The 21,170-nt window shown below is 44.2% G+C and overlaps 1 protein-coding gene across 4 annotated transcripts in view; it reads left to right on the top strand.

The window, feature by feature from the left end:
* The window catches only part of B3GALNT1 (beta-1,3-N-acetylgalactosaminyltransferase 1 (Globoside blood group)), a 25,986-nt gene extending 10,865 nt beyond the window's left edge, over positions 1–15,121 (top strand). For 3 of the 4 annotated variants that reach the window (XM_006159956.3, XM_006159955.3, XM_027776357.1), the window contains exons 3-5: positions 7,592–7,653; positions 9,616–9,711; positions 13,010–15,121. In XM_006159956.3, the coding sequence (XP_006160018.1) occupies positions 13,044–14,039 (996 nt within the window). In that variant the 5' untranslated portion in view covers positions 7,592–7,653; positions 9,616–9,711; positions 13,010–13,043 and the 3' untranslated portion in view covers positions 14,040–15,121. Of the gene's footprint in view, positions 1–7,591; positions 7,658–9,615; positions 9,712–13,009 lie in introns of all 4 variants that reach the window. The other variant, XM_014592182.2, reaches the window with a different exon arrangement.
* The last annotated feature ends 6,049 nt before the right edge of the window (positions 15,122–21,170 follow it).

The following is a 21,170-nucleotide window of genomic DNA, read 5'->3' as shown; positions in this document are numbered from 1 at the left end:
CCCCCCGGTGGGGGCATGTGCATTTTTTAAAAAAAAAAAAAAACTAAAAAAAAAAAATTGAGTTCATTTTTGAGTTCACTTTTTTTCCCTTTTTCTTTCATGGAGAGGTTTTTGTTATAGGGCTCGTGTGCTCACCAGAAAGAGAAACAGAGACAGACAGACAGAAAGCGAGAAATCACACCCCAGTGGGGATGGCCATGCCGCAGTTCCTTCTCCTCCATTCTCCTCTCAGGATCTTGGGCACGCACACACATGCCCCTGGCGTGAATTTAAACCATGCAGACTTGAACCACGGTTGACTACATGGGAGTCCAGTGACATAGCCATTATGCCAACTGCTGGTCCCCCAAATTGAGTTCATTTAATAGGAGGCTCTGTGGCAAACATATTTTAGGGGGCTATGAATGAAGATTTTATTGTAATAAAAAGTTGAATATTTAAAGTATGGATGTGCTTTTGTTACCAGGGCTTCCAGCGAATTGTGAATCAGAAGAGGGGGACCATGCCATCAAAACATGGTGGTTTGTAGGGAGTACCTCAAGATGAGGGGCAGATGAAGCCACAGAACAGCTCTAGAATGAGGTCCCGAGAGGCTGCAGGATGGAAGCTTTGATTAGGAGATAACCTGTACTCTTTGAAACTCTGAGATATTGAGAACTCAAACCGAAAAGCTAGAGTGAGTTTCCTGTCCCATGGCAGCTGGCTGAGTAGGATTAGTTGACTGGAAGCCAAGGCCTTTTCTGGCACATCTGTGCATCCACAGCCCTGCCTGCCCTGCAGGCAACAGCTCATTAGGCAATGGTAGCCAGCACTAGGAGTCACTTTTCAGTAGCATGGCCCCCTGGGGTCACAGGAAGACAGAGAAGAGAGTCTTAGCAGTTATTATCAATGTCCTCCGTATGTCAGTTCGTGGAACTAGAACAGGCATCTCCAGACTAGCTGCCTGTTTCATAAATAAGTTTTTATTGGAACACATCCACACCTATTTGTTTAATATTTGTCTGTGGCTCCATTTTCTATACAGAGGCAGAACTGAGTACCTGAGATAGAGACTATCGTCCGAAAAGAAAATATTTACTGTCTGGCCTTTTTTAAAAAGAATTTAATTTTTATGTATACATTTAATCACTATACATTATTTAGATTGTAAAGAGACTTTACCTCAGTCCAGTCCAGTTGAGAACACTATACACATCCTCATCAACAAATAATAAACCGTATCTGTGCCCCACAAATGTCTTAGCTCTATATTTTTCCCCAATTTTCCTTTCCTACGTTCTTTCCACTTTGTCTCTAGTGTCCCCAACAATTTTTAATGCTTGTATGTCCTCCAGTGTTTCCATCTCTACCATAGAGTCCAGACAGTTCTTACCTAGAACTGTATTTGGCTGTTGTTTTAGTTCGACTTTTGAGGATGGGATTACCTAGTTTCTAAAAAGAAATTATCCTTGACTCTTCTCCCCTAGAATCAAATAGTTCTGTTTTCCGTACTGATAGGAGTTCTGTAATTTGCACTTTATTTATTATTTTTTGAGAGGTTTTTGCTATAGGGTTTTGTACTCACCAGAAAGAGAGATACAGAAAGTGAGAAATCAACCCACCCCCCCCTGCCCGGTTGGATGGCCAAATCGCAATCCCTTCTCCTCCATTGTCCTCTTGGGATCTTGGGCATGCATGCACACACACCTGGCATGAGTTTAAGCCACTGGGTCCAGGATTCAAACCGTGGTCAACTACATGGGAGTCCAGCAACATAGCCATAATGCTAACTGCTGGTCCCTCTAATTTGCACTTTCACTGGAAGCTCCAACTCATGTCCCTGCCACAGACTCTGACACTAATTTATACATTTAAGCTAGAAGGTTCCCCCGCCTCCATCTTCTCCAGGTGAGCTTCATATATGACGGTGTTTATTCTTTTTAAAGGGCAGAAAATGGGGGGGGGGGAAATGGGCTGCAAAGGAAATGGGGAAGAAGGAAGTGGAATGCAAAGAGAACAGGGGAGGAGGAATCAGAATGCCAAGCCAGTTGTTTGGGGTTGTAAATCATCTGAAAATGTAAAATGACTGACCATATAATTTTTCTGATCTTTTTTGGGGGACAATTTGATAAACGCATGTGACTTCCTTTAGCCCGATACAGGGCTGTATCAAGGTATTGGGTGTCAACAACAACAGGAAGATAACCATTGACAGCAGGCAGACACTGCTTTTGTATGTAGATGCTTCTCAATAGCCCTCCTAGAGTAGCTTAGGAAGCACATTTCTGCATGTGTCTACAGGCCACATGTTTTCAGACTGGCTGTTCTAAATATATATATAAATATATACATATATTTATATATATATATATACACACACACACACATCTTTATATTCCAAAATAATTTAAAATTCCTAAAAGTCAATGATATGGTATTAATCAGGCAGTTATAGGTAGTATTAAACTACTGTATGCCATAAGTACTGCCAAATTTCTTTATCAGTGGTAAATTATTGTCAAATCTTTAACTAGGGTTAGTTCAGATCTTATTATCCACCGGTAATTACTTCGTTTAACATTGTCCTAAAAGATTTAGTGTGTAGACGAAAGTGCCCACTTTTCATTTGCCACACTGAATCTCACCCCAGCCTCCGTGGTGCTCTTACATTTGGTGACCACCAAGCTGATGCACAGCTCATTGCTGTTGTTTCAGACACTCCAGAAACACAGGCACAGCAATCATAACCTTGTTCACCAAAATGCTGCTGCCTTGCGCGAACAATTTTCTGTCACTAGGCAACAGGCATGTGACATTGTTAAAAATTGTCCGAACTGTGTTCCTTTCCTGCCTTCTCTTCCTATAAGAGTCAACCCTAGGGGCCTGGCCCCCAATCATATTTGGCGGATGAATATAACCCATTATGCCCACGTTGGACACCACCTTGCTGGGACCAGTTCAGTATGAACACGTTTCTCTGAGTGGGGAAGGCCGTGGATTAGAAATAGATGCAATAACAAACACACACAGACACACAGCATAGAAAAGCGAGGTTCGGGTGGGCACAGCTTCTCTGATGGAGAAGTTGCGACCAGAACCAGCCTCAGGTTTATTCTTTGAAAGAGCAGAAAATGGGGAGGAAATAAAATGCAAAAAAAGTAAAAAAATAAAATACAAAAAAAAGAAATCAAAAAGTCAAACCAATTATTTTAAAATATAAATCGTCTAAAAATATAAAAATAACTGGCACCACTTAATTTTTCTAATCTTTTTTTAAAAAACAATTTAATAAACACATGTAACTTCCTTTAGCCCAATACTGGGCATGTCAAAATATTAAATATCAACAACAACAACAAAATAACCATTCACAATACACAAATACTGCTTTTTGTATATAAATACTTCTCAATAACCCTACTAAAATAACCTACAAAAGCGTGTTTCTGCATGTGTCTACACGCCACATGTTTTCATCACATATTTTCAAATGGACTGCTCTCCACAATTCTTACGTGTTGTCCAAGACTTCCTTGACCTAGTTGAGGAATCCCATGGAAGATGGGGATGAGGTCGGTCAGACTGCGTTCTCAGGACATCTTGGTAGCTCCTGCCAGTCATTGCTTTTTCTGATATTTGCAGAAACTCTGTGGGTTATTCAAGGTTAATTGGAATACAACCTTATTGACATTATTCCCTTCAACAATTCCTCCATTGCTAGAAAATGAACTTGGACAGGAAAGCTCCTTGAATACTGGGTGAACATTTGGAAGAGGTGAACTTGAATTGCATGGAGATCAAATGGTGTTTGTTTTTACAATTGCCTTTTATTTAGAGTTTCTGGTTCAACTTTGCGAATGCTTCAGCCCTTTGGAAGAACGGAGGCATTGCACTATATGGAGGAGAGTAATATGCCAGCCCAGAGGAAGGAAGCACTGTAGTCAGTACTTAGAGATGCCTCTGAGGGTGTAGAGACGTGTATTGCCTCAGCAGCTCCACCAGCTCCAAGTCTCTCACTGCGGATCAGGTCTCCACGTCTCAGGCTCCTTAGCTGGAAGATACGTGTTATAATGGTGCCTGCATCTTAAGGTCGTGTTAATCATCAAACAAACTGAAGAACTAAAAATGGTTACAACAGTGCCAGGACAAGCAAGGGCTATAGTTAAAACTATGGAGAAAAGGGGGGACCAGCAGTTGGCATAATGGCTATGTCGCTGGACTCCTATGTAGTCGACCACAATTTGAGTCCTGGACCCAGTGGCTTAAACTCATGCTGGGCGTGTATGTGTGCATGCCCAAGATCCCAAGAAGAGAATGGAGGAGAAGGGACTGTGGCATGGCCATTCCCCTGGGGGGGTGATTTCTCACTTTCTGTCTCTCTGTCTCTTTGTCTTTCTGGCGGGCGCACACGCCCTATAGCAAAATCCTCTCCAAAAAAAACTATGGAGAGGAGAGTGTGAAGAAGTTGTGTGGAATAGAAAGCAAATTCTTTCCATGTAAGCCATATTTGCCTCAACCTAAAGTATGTTCATTTGTTTCTTTCTTTTAATTTGCCAGAGGGTGCATGTACTTATCAGAGATGGGGAGAGGAAGAGGGAGAATGTACCCCCCAGTGGAGCATGGTCACACTACAATCTCTTCTCCATCCTTTTGGGATTTGGAGCACCCATGCACATGGCTTGGCATGTTTTTCAAGCTGCATGACCAGGATTTGAACCGTGTGGTTAACCATGTGGGATCTTCTTCCCTTTATTATCAGGCAACAGAGCTAGCATGCACATTTCTTTTTTATTTTTTTTATTTTTTTAAGGTTTTGTCATAGGGCACATTCACTCGCCAGAGAGACAGAGGCAGTGAGAGGGAAAGTAAGAAATCACCCCCCGTGGAAGATGGCCATGCTGCAGTCCTCCTTCTTCCATTCTCCTCCTGGGATCTTGGACACACATGCATACACGCCTGGCATGAGTTTTAAGCCACTGGGTCCAGGACTCAAACCACAGTCTGTCATGTGGGAATCTAGCACCTTTAACTACCACACCACCTGCTGGTCCCTTCATGCCTCCTTTTAAGTGTTATTAAATAAGGCAAATATACCCACTGCTTTATTCAGTGAATGAAATTGACCTCCTATTATATAACCTGCTGTGTGTCCCAACATAAGGAGGACAATATAAACCTTATCAAATACAACCACTCCTGGGAACCAGCAGTTAGCGTAATGGCTATGTCGCTGGACTCCCACGTAGTCGATCGTGGTTCGCGTCCTGGACCCGGTGGCTTAAAACTCACGCCGGGCGCGTGTGCGTGCGTGCCCAAGATCCCGAGAGGAGAATGGAGGAGAAGGGATTGCGGCATGACCATCCCCCCTGGGGGGTGATTTCTCGCTTTCTGTCTCTATGTCTCTCTCTGTCTGTCTGGCAAGCGCACGCGCCCTATAGCAAAAATCTCTCCAAAAAAAAAAAAAAAATACAACCACTCCTCTTCGTAACCTACCCTTTTAGTGACTGCTTAGGCTTAGTAAGTTCCGCAGCATGGGGACTCCCCTTTCTCAGTCTGTGTGCGACTTGGGATCCCCCTTTTCTTGGTCTTTGTCTTGTTCCTGCAGGCAGGCCGTATTTTCGTAAGACTGAAATTTTCTTGTACTTTATCATGCACCCATAGCAGATTTCAGAGTAAATGAAAATGCTTACACCTATTTACATTACTGTGGTGTGTCTTGTTGCTTTCTGGTGTTTATCTAATGTCTGTTTTCTGTGGGGCACCATTATATTATTTTAGTGTGGTTTTACATCATATCTATTGAAAAATACATACCCTATGGCACCACGACACACCACAAGACATCCACCTTTCAGCTCCTCGCTTATCGACCAGTTTGCTTAACAAAGTCTTAGAACTGGGAACTCAGTCATTAAGTGAGGAGTGCCTGTGTACAGTCCTCAGATAAAGTAGCCTGATGTCACTCGACTGTCTTCTGCTTCAGCTGGGAATCCTGAAAGGAGAATGAAGGAAAAGGGATTGTGGTGGGGCCATACCCGTGGAGGGATGATTTCTCGCTTTCCCCCTCTGTGTCTCTCTCCCTCTGACGATCACACGTACCTTATGGCAAAAAATCTTTATAAAAGAGAAGTCAGTAGTAATAGTTGTCTTCTGTGTTGGCCCTTTGTAAGTTTTTGTGTTCATCAGCATTATAGGTTCTTCCTTCTGGCCCTCCCCGGGGGACATGGAATTTAGAGTGCTGGGCTTCTGTACCATTGCTCAGGCGTGAGGAAGCAGAACAGCTGCCCTGTGCACCTACCGTCTGGGAATGAGCCAGCCTCACATCCCTGGTCACCAACCTCACATTCGTTGATGAAAACACTGGCTAATAATCATTGCCTGAATTAGTAACTTGATAAAAGGTTGCAAAATGATCGCTTCCTGTCCTGGCGTTCCATCTACATTTAGGATTGGCGTTTTTTCTATAAATAAGAGCTTTTCCTCCTCGTCTTGAGTTACTTGCTTCCCTTGAATTGTAGATCATTCTTTAAAGCAGAAAAAAAAAGAAATACTTATCTTTTTTAATAATTTTCAAGAAAGGAATTGGTGTCATAGTGCTTCACTTTCAGTGTTTGACTGCAGATATTTAGCTTCCACTATGGCGTTCCCTTTAAATTCATGGGTTAAACAGAAATCTTGTGTGTGAGGATATTGACTTCCCTAACAGATTTGTTTCCGTGTATTTCCATGTTATACTTTTGTAGTTGATTTATAACTATATGTATCATGTATGGTTACAAAATGTAGTCTGGAACCAGCAGGTGGACTGGTGGTTAAGGCACTGGACTCCCACATAAAAGAAAAAATATAGTCTATGTTAAGTTTTAAAAATTGTTGAGGGGGTCCAGCAGTTGACGTAATAGCTATGTCTCTGGACTCCCATGTAGTTACTGCAGTTCAAGTCCCAGGCCCAGGGGCTGAAACTCACACCGGGCGTTTGTGCGTACACGCCCAAGAGCCCGAGAGGAGAATGGAGGAGAAGGGATTGTGGCATGGCCATCCCCCCTGGGGGCTGATTTCTCATTTTCTGTCTCTCTGTCTCTGTCTTTCTGGCAAGTGCATGTGCCCTATAGCAGAAACCTCTCCAAAAAAAAACAAAAAAATTTGTTAAGATGATCTTTGTAACCTAATATTATCATTCTTTTTTGACAGTTTCTTACAGTCTTAAAAACACATATTCCTATTCTTTTTATTGTATAAGGAGGGCTAAATGTTTTTTATTAGATCAAGCTTAGTAATACTATTCTTTAGAAAATTCATATTCCTATATTTTATCTTGTTGATGTATCAGTTTCTTAGATGTGCTGGAAATATCTCACAAGCGTTTTAGATTTTTCCAGTTACTACTACACTTTGTGGGTTCTGCTTTATATATTTTGATGCTGTTTTTGTGGCTTTGTAGCTTCATGATTATTGAATTGTCTTGTTGGATGGTAACAAAATCGCCTTTGCCCCTTGTGAATACTATTCATTTATAAAATGTGTTAATGATTAATTACAGTAGCATGTTTGGGTTGGTGTTTTCATGATGCATATGCCTGAGTTTTAAACATTTTGTGTTGTTTCGTTTCAGGTGTGTGTCTTATAAGCAGGATATGGCAAAATTTTAGGCCAGTCTGAGAGTCCTGTTTTTCAGTAAGTGAGTTTACATTTATATTTACCCTAATTAATAATGCATCTAGATGTATTTTTGCCATCATCTTTTGTGTTTGCTATTTCCCATACTTTTTTTCTCTTGTTCTTCCTACTGTTGACTCGATAGCTTGCTGTGTATCTCTGTATTTCTCAAGCAGTCTGGAAGATACATCCCCCCACATCTGTTCTTTCAGAGGTCACTTAAACGGTTAATAAATACTGTTAACTAAAAATTTTAACCAGATGTTGAAGTGTATCAGGAGCTCCTTATTTCTTCTGAACTAGCTAAGAACATTAGCATATTTTCATTTTCCTCTGAAACATCTTTTTACAGTTACCATGTCATTTTTTTATCTAGTATTTTAATTTCACTCTCTTACCACATTAAAAAAAATAGTTTATGTTCTTACCCTTTCTCTTTTTTCTTTCTTCTTATCTCTGTGTATCAATGTTTTCTGTTTTTTAATAACCTTGCTTGCCTTTGTTGTGTGCGTTGCTTCTCCTCCTCCAGCTGCAGTTTTTTAATCAAATTGCTGTACACCCTTCGGGATTTCTTTTAGCAGGTGTTTGTGTCTTTTATATTAGTAAGTTCAAGTCCGTTTAAAAAAGTCTTCATTTTACCTGAATCCTCTAAAATGTATCTATGAAATAGGTACAATAAAACCAGCTCACCTGCTGCACAGGGTTATTGGGTAACAGAATAATAACACTGGTTGTTTTCTTCCTCCGTCTGCGTCTCTGTCTCTAGTAAGTGCATACATCCTCTGGCACTTATGTAAACTGTGGGGGCCAGCAGGTGGCGTGGTGGTTGAGGTTCTGGACTTCCACGTGGCTGACTGCAGTTCAAGCCCCAGACCTGGGGGCTTGCTTTCTCACTCGTTCTCTCTCTCCTTCTTTCTCCTTCTCTTTCTGGTGAGCACCCATGCCCTCTAACAAATTTGAAAATAATGATAAATAAAATTAAATAAATAATTCTAAAATTAAAAAAATTCTGCTTCTCAGGAATTCATTAGTGGATGTCAGGGTTGGGAGAGGCAGAGGAATGGTGGTCAGCATTCATGCATCAGCGTTGTCTTCAGAGAATGGGTGGGAGCAGATACCAGCAGAGTGCTCCTTAGCAGTGTTCTGTTTTGTTTGTTTTAGTCACCCCCTAAGGCCTTTATCAGGGAAGTGGAACTGCGATAGGGTGACACAAGACACTAGTTGATGAGATGACTTAGTTATATGTGACAAGTCTCGAATCTGCAGCAGTTTTGAATACCAACAGCCCTTTTTCCATAATGAAGTCATGAATTATGAATTCTGTAGACAAGTAGGATTTTTATTTTTTATTGGCAAAGAGTATGTGCATTTGCCAGAGAGAGAGAGAGAGAGAGAGAGACAAAGAAAGAGCCAGAAAACTCCCCCTAAGGGGGCATGATCACACCACAGTCCCTTCTCCATGTCTTCATCCTGTCGTCATTTGGGGAGCACGCGCCTGGCATGCGTTACCAAGTCACTGGAGGCAGGATTCAAACTACAGTAGACATGTGAGACGTGGCTTCCTTAACTAGAGGACCCATGGGGCCAGCACCACAGTAACTATTTTAACACTTTGTAATTGCTAGAGGACACACAAGCTCACCAGAAAGAAGACACCCTCCCTGCAGGGGAGCTCAGTCATACCGCAGTCATTTTTTTCATTTCTCCCTCTCATCAGGATTTGGGACATGCATGCACACACACCTGGTGTGTTTTTCAAGCTTCCAGGGCTGGGATTTGAACTGCAGTCAGCCCTGTGGGATCTGACTCCTGATGTAATGCACTGGCAATGCATTGTGGATCAACCCAGTGTTATAATATTTTATTTCAACATATATTTCTAGTTCAGAAAGAAGTAGGGACTCTTCGCTCTTCCATTCTTTGACCCCTAACCTCCTGCCCTGTCGATAAATAATGCAAAGTTTCTTATATCTCTTACAGACATTTTGAACATTAGTTTTGATAACTACCTACTACTGAATGTTCAGTTGGTGAAACTGAATGTCTTTCACTCAGAAGGAATAAATCAAAGAGAAGGTAAGAAATAGAAAAAAAATGTATTTATGGCTTTGAAATGTACTTTTCTTTAAGGAAAATCAAGATGATTTCTTTAGGATAATCCCTTTTGACGATTATAATCAATTTAGAGGACGCTATGAGGGTGGAAGAGATGTCAGCGACAGAACGACCGCTGGCACTAACAGCCCCTCCTGGTTGACTCACAGGCCAGAGGGTGTGTGTTACCCCTCATTCGCTCTGCGTTAGTCTTCAGCATAGAGACAGGAAGCTGAGGCGCCTCCAGTGTGATGTACCCACGCATCTCGGCCGGTAAAGGACCGGCTGGAGTGTGAGCTCTCGTGTCTCTGCCATAGAACCACCTGTCTCAGGGGACCCGCAGTGTGTTCTGGCCAGCCCTTTAAAGGTCATTTTTTTTTTTAGTTTTTTTGTTTGTTTGTTTGTTTGTTTGTTTGTTTTTACCAGAGGGCACATGTGCTCATGAAGAGAGACGGAAGAGAGGGAAAGTGAGAAATCACCCCCATGGGGATGGCCACGCTGTAGTCCCTTCTCTCTCGGGATTGAAGACTTCCCCTGCCCTTGGACTAGACTGTGGCTTCTCTTTTTGCTGCTGCTTCATTTTCTTCATGTGCCTATGAGCAAGAGATGTCGTAACCGTAGTCACATTTGGAAACCTGGCTCACAGAACACATAACCTTTGTTAACTCTTAAAATTCGAGTTGCTGCTTGTAGTTCCTACGTTGAAGAACAGCAGGGCCTCCATTGCCTGGGGGCAGTTTTCAGTGGTGCCCCTACTCGGGAAGTCACCTTCTGTTTGGCCAGAATGTGTCATGATAACCCACTGGTGCGGATGAGACGTAAAGCTGCCGTCCGACAGTCATGGGAATGGATGCCCACGTCGCAGTGGCCATGGTAGTGCCTCTGAGGGTTGTGCAGGGCCCAGCAGCCAGGCGAGGAGAAAATGGACGCTCGTTACCTTTATAATTCGTATTCTAGGACTGTTCTGTTGCGGGCTTTCCAGGGACTGGCTGGGTGTGGCTCTAGGGGTAGTTGAGGGCAGGAGGCCAAGGGAAGGACCTGCACCTCATTCTTACACACTTGGAAATAGCGTGGCAGACCTAGTGCCCACTGCACTCCTGCTATGACCTCTTGTGAGAAGAATGTTCTGTACGAAAAAGGTCACAGACTTTAAGTGGAGAGGCAAGGCACATATACGTGGCCGCTTGTGAGAAGAATGTTCTGTATTAAAAAGGTCACAGCCTTTAAGTGGAGAGGCAAGGCACATATACGTGACGTCAATGGGGAGAGTTCGTTACACGTTCCCGCGCATCATGCCAGAGCGTTAGAGATGGAGAAGGTTATTGTGCCAGAAGTAATCAGAGCAGGTAAGACATGGCCAGGTGGAGAGGGCAGGGAACCTCGAGAGCTGTCGCATTCGTTTTTTTGTTGTGTTTTGTTTTGTTTTTGCCAAAGGGCACATGTTCTTGCTAAAGAGTTGGGTAGAAAGCACCCTCCATGGGAGATGGTCACAGACAATCCCTTCTCCATCCATTTCTCCTTTCTGGACTTTGGACATGGTGCACAGACTCCTGGTGTGTTTTTCAAGCTGCCAGGTCCAGGACTTGCATTGTAGTCAGCCATGTGGGACCTAGCTGCCCTACTGCAAGCTGGCCCAAGCTTATATATATTTTTTTCATTAAAAATTTTTTTTTAATTTTAATGTTTGGTTTGTTAGGGTACACAAACTCATGAGAGAGAGAGACAGAAAGAAAGAAAATGAGAAAGTACCCCCCCAGCAAGGATGGCCAAAGTGTAATTCTATCTCCTCCATTCTCCTCTCAGGATATTGAGCGCACATGCATATGCACCCAGTGTGTTTTGCAAGCCCTCGGAGTCCTAGACATGGTGACCATGTGGGATCCATCCTCTTAACCACCCAAGCCTTGTGTTTTCATATGTGTTAAGAGGTAGAAGAGCTGTTTTCCCAATCTTTATGTGGACCCAAGGCAGCACCATCGGTAGCCCTGTTTGCCCACTCTGACTTAATGTTCACCCTTCAGAGCAAACAGTGGATTCCCAGTGGCCGCCTCTAGATGACAATGAGTGAAGAGCACCTGCCAGACGCCTTCTCAGCCCACTCCCTATGTGTTGGCCTGCCCTGACACCAGTTGGCTAGCGCTGGCTGTAAGCAGTCTGTACTGCGCTCCATGCCACGTTTGTGCAGTGTCTCAGCATTTTCTCCTCCTCCCACCTTCTGCTTCCTTTGGTCTCTTCCCTGCCTGGTGTAGTCAGTGGATATAGAGGTTGTCCAGAAACTGAAGCATAAGTATCCTTACACAGACGGGCTCATGGTGCCACAGAAGACTGTGGTATCCGGCACAGGGCAGAGGCCCCACTGTCACGCCACAGTCTGAGTGCTCTGTGTCATGGGCTCTGTTTTCCTGTCTCAGCTGGAGGTTCTGTGTAAAAACACGTTCTGGGAGTTCCCATTCTCCAGTTCTGATCTGGAACGTGGCACCCAAATACTCTGAATGGGAAACTGAAAACTCTGTACTGAAGGCAGGCCTTTCGTGTAAGCACTTGCTCTCCAGACCGAGCTGTGAGTTCAGCCCACCGGAGAGACAGGGGCGGGTGGTGTTGGAGCCTGTCCAGGCCGTTTCACAGTCTGAGCATCTACAGACAGAAGAGATGATGGTCCTGTTATGTCCAGAGAATTCACCTTCCGGTGAAGAGTCTCCACCTTTGTGCTATCCTGAGCTGCTGCCATGAATAATTACTGCTATGGGGGTTTTCCTGCTTCAGATTTACTCACTCCATATGAGATCTCACAGTTGCAAAGGACCCCGGGGGCCCTGGTTTATTTGGACATGCTGCTGGTAATATCTCCTTGCATTACATCCTTTATTTCTTTTTTTCATAGTGGTAAAAAAAAAAAAGACAAACTATTTTGTTTGTTTTTATTGCAGATTTTTTTTAAAACCCTCCATTATCTCTCTTCCTGTCTCTCTGGCCATCTAGGATAAGCTCCTATTTCATAGTAACCAGTCCTTTGTGTAGAACAAGAAGCAGCAGGTTTTCTCGACTAATCAGAAACTACGTGTGAACCTTTGTCTTGATGTAAAAAAGTTAAAGTTCAGTTTCGGTTGTCGGTACCCATTTGCGTAGCTACACCTAGTAAAGTCGGCCCAGACCCAGGTCGGAATTTCTGGGCTTGCTCGAGCTTTGGCTCTGCTCTTCCTCCTGGAATAGAAAAGCAGCTGTCACTCGACAGTGCATTTTGGTTAAGGGAATACTAACCTGATCTTGTGAAATCTTCCAGCTCCTGCAATTCGTGTGCTTCCAAGCGGCTGTGGATGGCCCTGGCTCCCTCGACCGTCCTTCCAAGTAGGATGTCACTGAGGTCCCTCAAATGGAGCCTGCTGCTGCTGTCTCTCCTGAGTTTCCTGGTGATGTGGTACCTCAGCCTTCCGCACTACAATGTGATCGAACGTGTGAACTTGATGTACTTCTACGAGTATGAGCCCATCTACAGACAAGACTTCCGCTTCATGCTCCGAGAGCATTCCAACTGCTCCCATCAGAACCCCTTTCTGGTCATCCTGGTGACCTCACACCCCTCCGATGTGAAAGCCAGACAAGCCATTAGAGTTACCTGGGGGGAGAAAAAGTCTTGGTGGGGATACGAGGTCCTCACGTTTTTCCTGTTAGGCCAGCAGGCTGAAAGGGAGGACAAAATGTTAGCCCTGTCCTTAGAGGATGAGCACCTTCTTTATGGTGACATAATACGGCAGAATTTTTTAGACACATATAATAACCTGACCTTGAAAACCATCATGGCGTTCAGGTGGGTGACTGAGTTTTGCCCCAACGCCAAGTACGTCATGAAGACAGACACTGACGTTTTCGTCAATACCGGCCATTTAGTGAAATACCTTTTAAACTTAAACCATTCAGAAAAGTTTTTCACAGGCTATCCTCTAATTGATAATTATTCCTATAGAGGATTTTATCAAAAACCTTATATTTCATACCAGGAGTATCCTTTCAAGGTGTTCCCCCCCTACTGCAGTGGGCTCGGTTACATCATGTCCAGGGATTTGGTGCCAAGGATTTATGAAATGATGGGGCACGTAAAACCCATCAAGTTCGAAGATGTTTATGTTGGGATCTGCTTGAATTTATTAAAAGTGGACATTCATATTCCAGAAGACACAAACCTTTTCTTTTTATACAGAATCCATTTGGATGTCTGTCAACTCAGACGTGTGATCGCAGCCCATGGCTTCTCCTCCAAGGAGATCATCACATTTTGGCAGGTTATGCTGAGGAACACAACTTGCCACTATTAACTTCAGTTCTGCCAGTGCCTAGGGAGGACAGGATGCCTGGGGCGTGTCAAAACCCATGGGAAAACCCACGGCAAGGTCAGTGTTCTGGCTTACACTGAACTGAAACTCACGAAGAACCCCGGGGATGGAGGCTGGAGGGTTACACTTCGGTTGTGACTTACTTTGACACAAACACATCAAGTCAGGCCCTTTAAAGAGGATGTCGAGAGGAATTAAATATCTTAGAAAGGTATTGGAGGGTTTTGTTAATAAAAACTTAATAGGCCAAACAGTTTGGGACATATCATTCTGTAGACTAGAGTTTCTTAAAAGGATTTCACCGAATTACAAGTTCATTAGTACATAACAGCAAAGCAGTGTGGAATTGTATTAGTGAACAAGCTAGTCAATTAAGGGTTTTGTGTCTATTACACATGAATTACTAATTTAAAAATATAGATCGTTCTGTGTGAAGAACTTCACTGGAGTTATACTGAAAAAATCTCATTGTTTTTGGTCATTTAAAAGGTGTTTCGAGATGTCAGTATTTCAGAGTTATTATTTACAGTTACTTAGACCTTCTGGATATTTACATGTTATGGTGGTTTCAGTACTGTATAAATGGAGTAGTGAATCGTTCTTTACATTTGAACTTTGTTGTGATTATTTAACTGATCAGTCTATTATTGATAGCCCCATCAAAGTAAAGTTATTGGTCATTTTTACATATCAGAAATCTCTTGGACTTGGTTAAATATTTTACTGTGGTAATACAGAGAACTAAACCAAGAAAATCTGAACTCTAGTCTTGTTTTAAAACTTACGATCTTCCGTGTTTTTAGATGTCACTTCATCTGTCTTGTTTTTATACCTGGAAATTAGGAATAATGTCGAAGGCCTAGGCAGTGTGTTTCCAAAGGAAAAAGCGCTGAAGGAATAAAGAAGGGAGAGCAAGCGCCTGGTGGCCGGACTGTTGGGAACAGAGGGTGTATTCCAGTATTTGAGTTGTAAAGAGGACTGAAGATCCAAATTCCATTATGAGTCTATTCCATGTGTTTTCTCATTACTGATCAGTTTGTGAATAAAAAGGAAAAGAAAAAAAAAGAAAGCTATTGCTGTTACTTGTTTCTCATTGGGATGAAAGCTGTGGTCCCGCCGTAGTAATGTACAGATCGTGCCACTGTCTGGGAGGCTGGAAGCTGTGGGGGAGGCCCTGGGTTCAGTTCCTGGGTCAGCCTGAAAACCCAGGTACAGTTGTCTGCACTAATGGGGAGGCTGGACTCGGAGGGTCGCAACCAACACACTGGCAGAAATACCTATCCCTGTCTCCCCTTAGCTCTCTCCTCTTCTTCTCTCATTAAAAAGAAAAAAGAAAAAAAGTCCTAATATGCAATCTAAAGTCAGATCTGACCTAAAGTCTTATAGAAGGACATTTCTTCACAGAAGTGGTGATGTATCTTTGACTATTGAACTGCTATTCAATAGTCAGTAAAAAAGAAACATTCCTTGCCCCTTATATTCCTGGGATTACACAGTTCTCTGTTAGAGTTCAGTCGGGACAAGTGGTTCCTCTTTTCTAAATGACTTGATGGCAAAAGATCAAATCCTTTGGTAAGAAATGTGAACTTGAAAGTATGTAGTCAGCTCTTGTAATACTCAGGTGTTTACAGTTGCCCATACTTAACAACAGTTATACTCTGTGGTTCTCTGTAACAAGGCTACTTCTGTTTTCTCCAGCTCAGACCTCTCCAGTTAGGATAAAATCAATTAAATTAAATATTCTCTGGGCTCCACGTGTACCCTTGCTCATTTCCATCCACACAGGAGCCACTTTTTCAGACAAAGAGTGGTGGTTATTTTTGTGGTATGATTACATTTGACTGTTTTTGCAGATGATTGTATTGATGTTTGAGAAGAATTTTCAGAGAGTACTTTTAAAATAATTATTTTAAAATTCCCCTTTGTTTTAAGAAAAATACCAGAAAAAAAAAAAAAAAAGATGTTGGGGCCAGCCAGTGGCATGGTGGTTAAGGATGCTGGACTCCCACATAGCCGACTGCAGTTCGATTCTCGGACCTGGTAGCTTGTTTTCTCCCTCGTACTCTCTTGCTATGTCCTTCTCTGGTCAAATTAAAGTAAATAAATAAGTAAATAAATAAATAAATAAATAAAATAATTCTTTTATAAAAAAGATGTGAATAATTACCAAATTTCACAATTCTTTCTGAACTAAAGATTTGTGTTCAAAAGAGCTCCAAAAAGTGAAATAATGATGAAAACATAAAGAGGATGGGTCATTATATTTTTTGTTTATAGCTACATGAGTTTTTTTTCTTTTTTTTTTTTTTGGAGAGGTTTTCGCTATAGGGCGCATGCGCTTGCCAGAAAGACAGAGACAGAGATAGAAAGCGAGAAATCACCCGCCAGGGGGGATGGCCATGCCGCAATTCCTTCTCCTCCATTCTCTTCTCGGGATCTTAGGCAGGCATGCACACTCACCCAGTATGAGTTTAAGCTGCCAGGTCCAGGACTTGAACTGTGGTCGACTACATGGGAGTCTAGTGACATAGCCATTACGCTAACTGCTGGTCCCTAGCTACGTGTTCTTAATAATCAAGTTCTCCAACGGTAAATATTAGCGCTATTACTGAGCGGGACCCCTGGTGTTTAATCAAATCAACGGCTGTGACAAGGTTTAGTACAGGAGGCTGCCCTTAGGCTGATTGCCTCCCATCTGCCACCACCCTGCCACCCACAGGGGCTGGCTCACTCCCGGCCTCACTCATTCACTTTGTCCGTGACTCCCAGCATATATTTAGTTAGCTTTTTGCTAGGTTCTGACTCAAATCTCAGAGACCGATGACACCACGTTTTTGTTTAATTCACGTGGCGTGGCATGGTTGTCAGCAACTGGCTTCAACCCTGTTCTGTGTGTCTTCTTATCCCAGGACCCAGGCTGAAAGGCGGCCCTTGTCTGGAACATGCTGTTCTTCCAAACAAACAAACAAACAAAAAACCAAAACAACAACAACAACAACAAAAAACATGCTGTTCTTATACAAGGAAGGAAAAAGGAGTTGATGGAGGACCGTGGCATGTACCTTTATCAGCCCAAACATATCTTGTGCCGAGCCCCGTGTCGGTGGGGTGGGGACGTGTGTTCCTCTCCCAGCGTCCCTCGAACATGCAGGTTGTGTTGCAGCAGCAGGCATGCATTGGTCCACGGACCTGGGTGCAGCACCGCAGTCTGCCATTCCTCGTGTGCCAAAGGGAGATGGGGCTCCAGGGCTGTGGTTCTGAGTAGGCCCAAGTAGATTAGAGTTTCATGGCTCACTTAGAATTGGTGCTTTGGGCTTTGGGCTCTCCCTGAGAGGTCTTCCTTTCCCCCTCTTTAGTTGTCCCTAGACTCCACCCTCCATGGTCTGGCATTGTCGTTGCCCCATCAACTCCCCAGACACAGAGCAGCCAGAGCAGGGAGCAGGGCCATGTATAACAGAGAAGTACTGAGCATGAGTGGGGTGAAGCCCTTTCTTCTCAGAGTCTGGTAGGCAGTTGTGCAGGATGGAAAGAAAGGCATAGGCAGGAGTCCAGCTCGAAAGGGGGAAAAGGGGAAAGATGTGGCAAGCCCAGCCTGCCGTCTTTGGTATTCTTACAGACTTTAGCTCCCCAGGAATTAACCTTTATTATTAAATCTGCTCTTCAACTCTCATTGGGACTCCTTCACACTTGCCATCAGCTGTCTGATCAGCCCACGTGTCATTCATATGGGGCCAGATCTTCAAGGAATCTGTCCAAATAGGTGACTTGCTGGGAACCAGCAGTTAGCGTAATGGCTATGTCGCTGGACTCCCACGTAGTTGGCCGCAGTTCGCATCCCAGACCCGGTGGCTTAAAACTCACGCCAGGCGCATGTGCATGCGTGCCCAAGATCCCGAGAGGAGAATGGAGGAGAAGAGATTGTGGCATGGCCATCCCCCCTGGGGGGTGATTTCTCGCTTTTTGTCTCTTATGTCTGCCTGTCTGGTGAGCGCACGCGCCCTATAGCGAAAACTTCTCCAAAAAAAAAAAAATAGGTGACTTGCTGATGGGGGTGTGTTGATGGAAATGGAAGCCAAGGGGCAGTTTGTGCCCAAGTCATCTCAGGGGCCTCATAAGGACAGAGAAGGGCCCCACAAGGATGGAGATGATCTCTGTATTTAGGCTGAGTGATAAAGAGAGGCATGAATGCAGTCTTGGACAGTCTTTGAGTCCTGAGTGGGGTCAACACAGCCAGGGTTAGATCAGTGCAGAGAGAGACACTAAAAACCATCTTGTTCATGGTTTCTAGGGCTTCCCTGTAACAATGAAAGAGTTGGAGAAGTTTATGTACTATTTTCAATACTCCAAAAACTATGCAGAATCTATACATTTACTTAAGGTAACTGCCCCAGCTAAGAAAATAGGCTGGAATATAATCTTCAACAGTGGTCATGGTCAACGTATGCTGGATAAAAGCCTAATTGTGAGGTTTTTTGTTTGTTTGTTTCATTAATAAAATGGAGACTAAATGATAAGTTAGTAAAGTACAGAGTTGTGGATGATAGCTCCTGGAGAAGGGAGAAGGATGGTAGAAGGGATTTTTTTTTTGTCAGAAAGGCTTGGCAACTCCTGTCCTTTGACCTGAAGGCACTGGGATTCAGTGGGGCCACTCGAGTCATCCAAGGCCATTGTCAAGCCAGAACTAGAATGTTGCAGGCTGGCCTCACTACTCTGAGCTACAGTGCCCCGAGTTTGTCTGGAGCACTTTAGGAGGAAGTATGGAAACTTCCAGAAGGAGGTACTCGTGGCTCAGAAATGAGAGGAACTTCAAGTGCCAGGCTGCAACCTCCGAAGCACTTGAGGAAAGCTGTGGCCACCAGACGTCTGGGGGAAGTCACTGGTGGGCAGCAGCGAATCAAGCGCAGGGCAGTGACTCCATGCAGTGGGTTCCTGAGTGGCCCCAGCAGAAGACTGGGTCTCTGACGGCACCACACAAAGCTCACAGCCTGTGCATTTTAGAAGACAAGTGCGTCCTCAGTGAGCGTGACTAGGGTGCAGCAGCTGCGGTGACAGTTTGAAATGCCACTCTTTGCCCTTCACAGTACGTAGGTAGAGGCTGTACAGAAGCAGGTGCTTGCTCAGGGGAATGCTGGGCCGGTGCAGGCATCCAGGAGGTGCAGTCCAGGCTCCGGAAGGGAACAAGAGCCAAGAGCAGCGAGACAGCTCCCCAGGGGAGCCAGGGCCTTTGTGCCCCAGAGTTCCCCTCGCTTCCTACATTTTTTATGAGAAGTACCAGTTATCTGGAGAAAAGAACACAGTAAAATACTACTCTAGTTCCCAGGCCATCGGTAACGGGCCATTTCAGAACCCCCCTGATAGAAAAACTGAAATGGGTTTACCGTCTGAACTGCAGGTTCCCAAGCCAGGCTACCTGGTTTGTTTTTGTTTTTTAAGAATTATTTTATTTAACTTTATTTATTGTAATTTGACCAGAGAGGGATAGAGTGAGAGCAAGAGATAGATAAAGCAAGCCACCAGGTCCGGGACGCAAACTGTGGTCAGCCAGGTAGGACTCCAGCGTCCTTAACCACCACGCCACCTGCTGACCTGGCTTGGGTTTTAATCAAGGCTCCTTTATGACCACTAGGTGACCTCTGGCGTCGGCAAGTCCCTTTACCTTTAATGCACCTCCATTTCTTTTCCTACAGAAAAGCCATTAACCCATGTCATAGTCGTTTACACATAGTCGCTGCTATCAGTTATTGTTTTTATTTTGTTGTTTTTGTTGAAAACCTGTATTTTGGGCCAGCCAGTGGCATGAGAGTTAAGGCAGCTGGATCCCAGATGGCTGCACAGTTCAAGTCCCAGACCTGGCGGCTTGAAAAATACACCAAGTACAGGTGCGTGTGTCCTAAATCCTGAGAGGAAAATGGAGGAGAAGGGATTGTGGTGTGGCCATCCCCCGACGGGGGTGTTTTTTTCACTTTCTCTCTCTCCCTCTCTGTCTCTCTCTCTAGCAAGTGCATGTGCCCTATAGCAAAAAAGAAAAAAGAAAAAAAGAAAAGCTGGATTTGGACTTCGGGAGTACTCAAACTTCATGCTGCTTAGGGAAGTCATCGGAAAGCGTTTAGCTGTTGTCCTGAGAAGCAGCCTGAGGTCTGCCCTCCTCCCTTGCCCATACGTCATTCATACACGATGCGACCCTCGAAGGGCTCTGGGCTTGCTCTCCCCCACATTCACAGCTCGGCAGCCTCCTCCGTCCCTGCCCCACCCTCCACTGCTCTGTCTGAAATCGTATGCAGGACCGGGAGAATGGAGGGGATGGAGTGGGGCGGCAAGGCCGGACATTCTGGGTCTCTGCAGCGTCTTCTGCCAGTTGGAGGAGGAGGGAGTAGGATTCAGGTCAGTGGCAGGCTTCCCTTCTGGCACCTTGGAGGTGATAACTGACCTGTCTCCTTTCCGCACGAGGCCACCAGGCCCACGAGGACCACTGAAGTCCAACCAGAGGACGGGCCTTTGTATCTCTAGCCCTCGCATTCGCTCCAGAGCGTGGAATCCTGTATTCATGACATAGAGAGGTCTCTGTGCAACCCACGCGCTGCACAGTAGGAAGTCGGCCCTCGTTACCTCCAAGCTCCGATGACACCAGGGGAGAGAAGTGGCTCCTGAGTCTCGTGAGTCAATCCGTGCCACTGCTTGTTTCGGTACTGCCGCCCTCCCAGCTATGTCCATGGGGCCCGTGGCTGTGTCACCTCTTCCTTCTTGTCATGGATGAGGCCACACTCTTTTCATTTCCCTCCCAAGGCCTCACTAACACTAGGTTGCTGTGAACTTTGCAATTTGAGAGCAGTAGAGGATAATTATGACCTCGGGAGGTGAAGATCTTCCAGTTCAGCAGCTGACATCACTAGGAACTGGCTGTCCCTAGTGGTCTTGGAAGATCCCCCCAGGGAACGTGTCCATGGACTCCTCAGTGTAGCGCCTACCCACCCTGGGTAAGTCTCTCTCTCTCTCTTTTATTTTTTAACATTTCAGTTTTTTAATTTGTTTTATTTTTATTTCAATTTCTTTCCTTTTCCTTCCTTTTATTTATTTTTACATTTTTCCACAAACATTTACTTTACATATCAAAAA

This window comes from Tupaia chinensis, unplaced genomic scaffold (assembly GCF_000334495.1).
Source record: "Tupaia chinensis unplaced genomic scaffold, TupChi_1.0 Scaffold000670_1, whole genome shotgun sequence".
Lineage (NCBI taxonomy): Eukaryota > Metazoa > Chordata > Mammalia > Scandentia > Tupaiidae > Tupaia > Tupaia belangeri.
The sequence above is the reverse complement of the archived record's forward strand: the minus strand, read 5'-3'. Positions and strand labels throughout refer to the sequence as shown.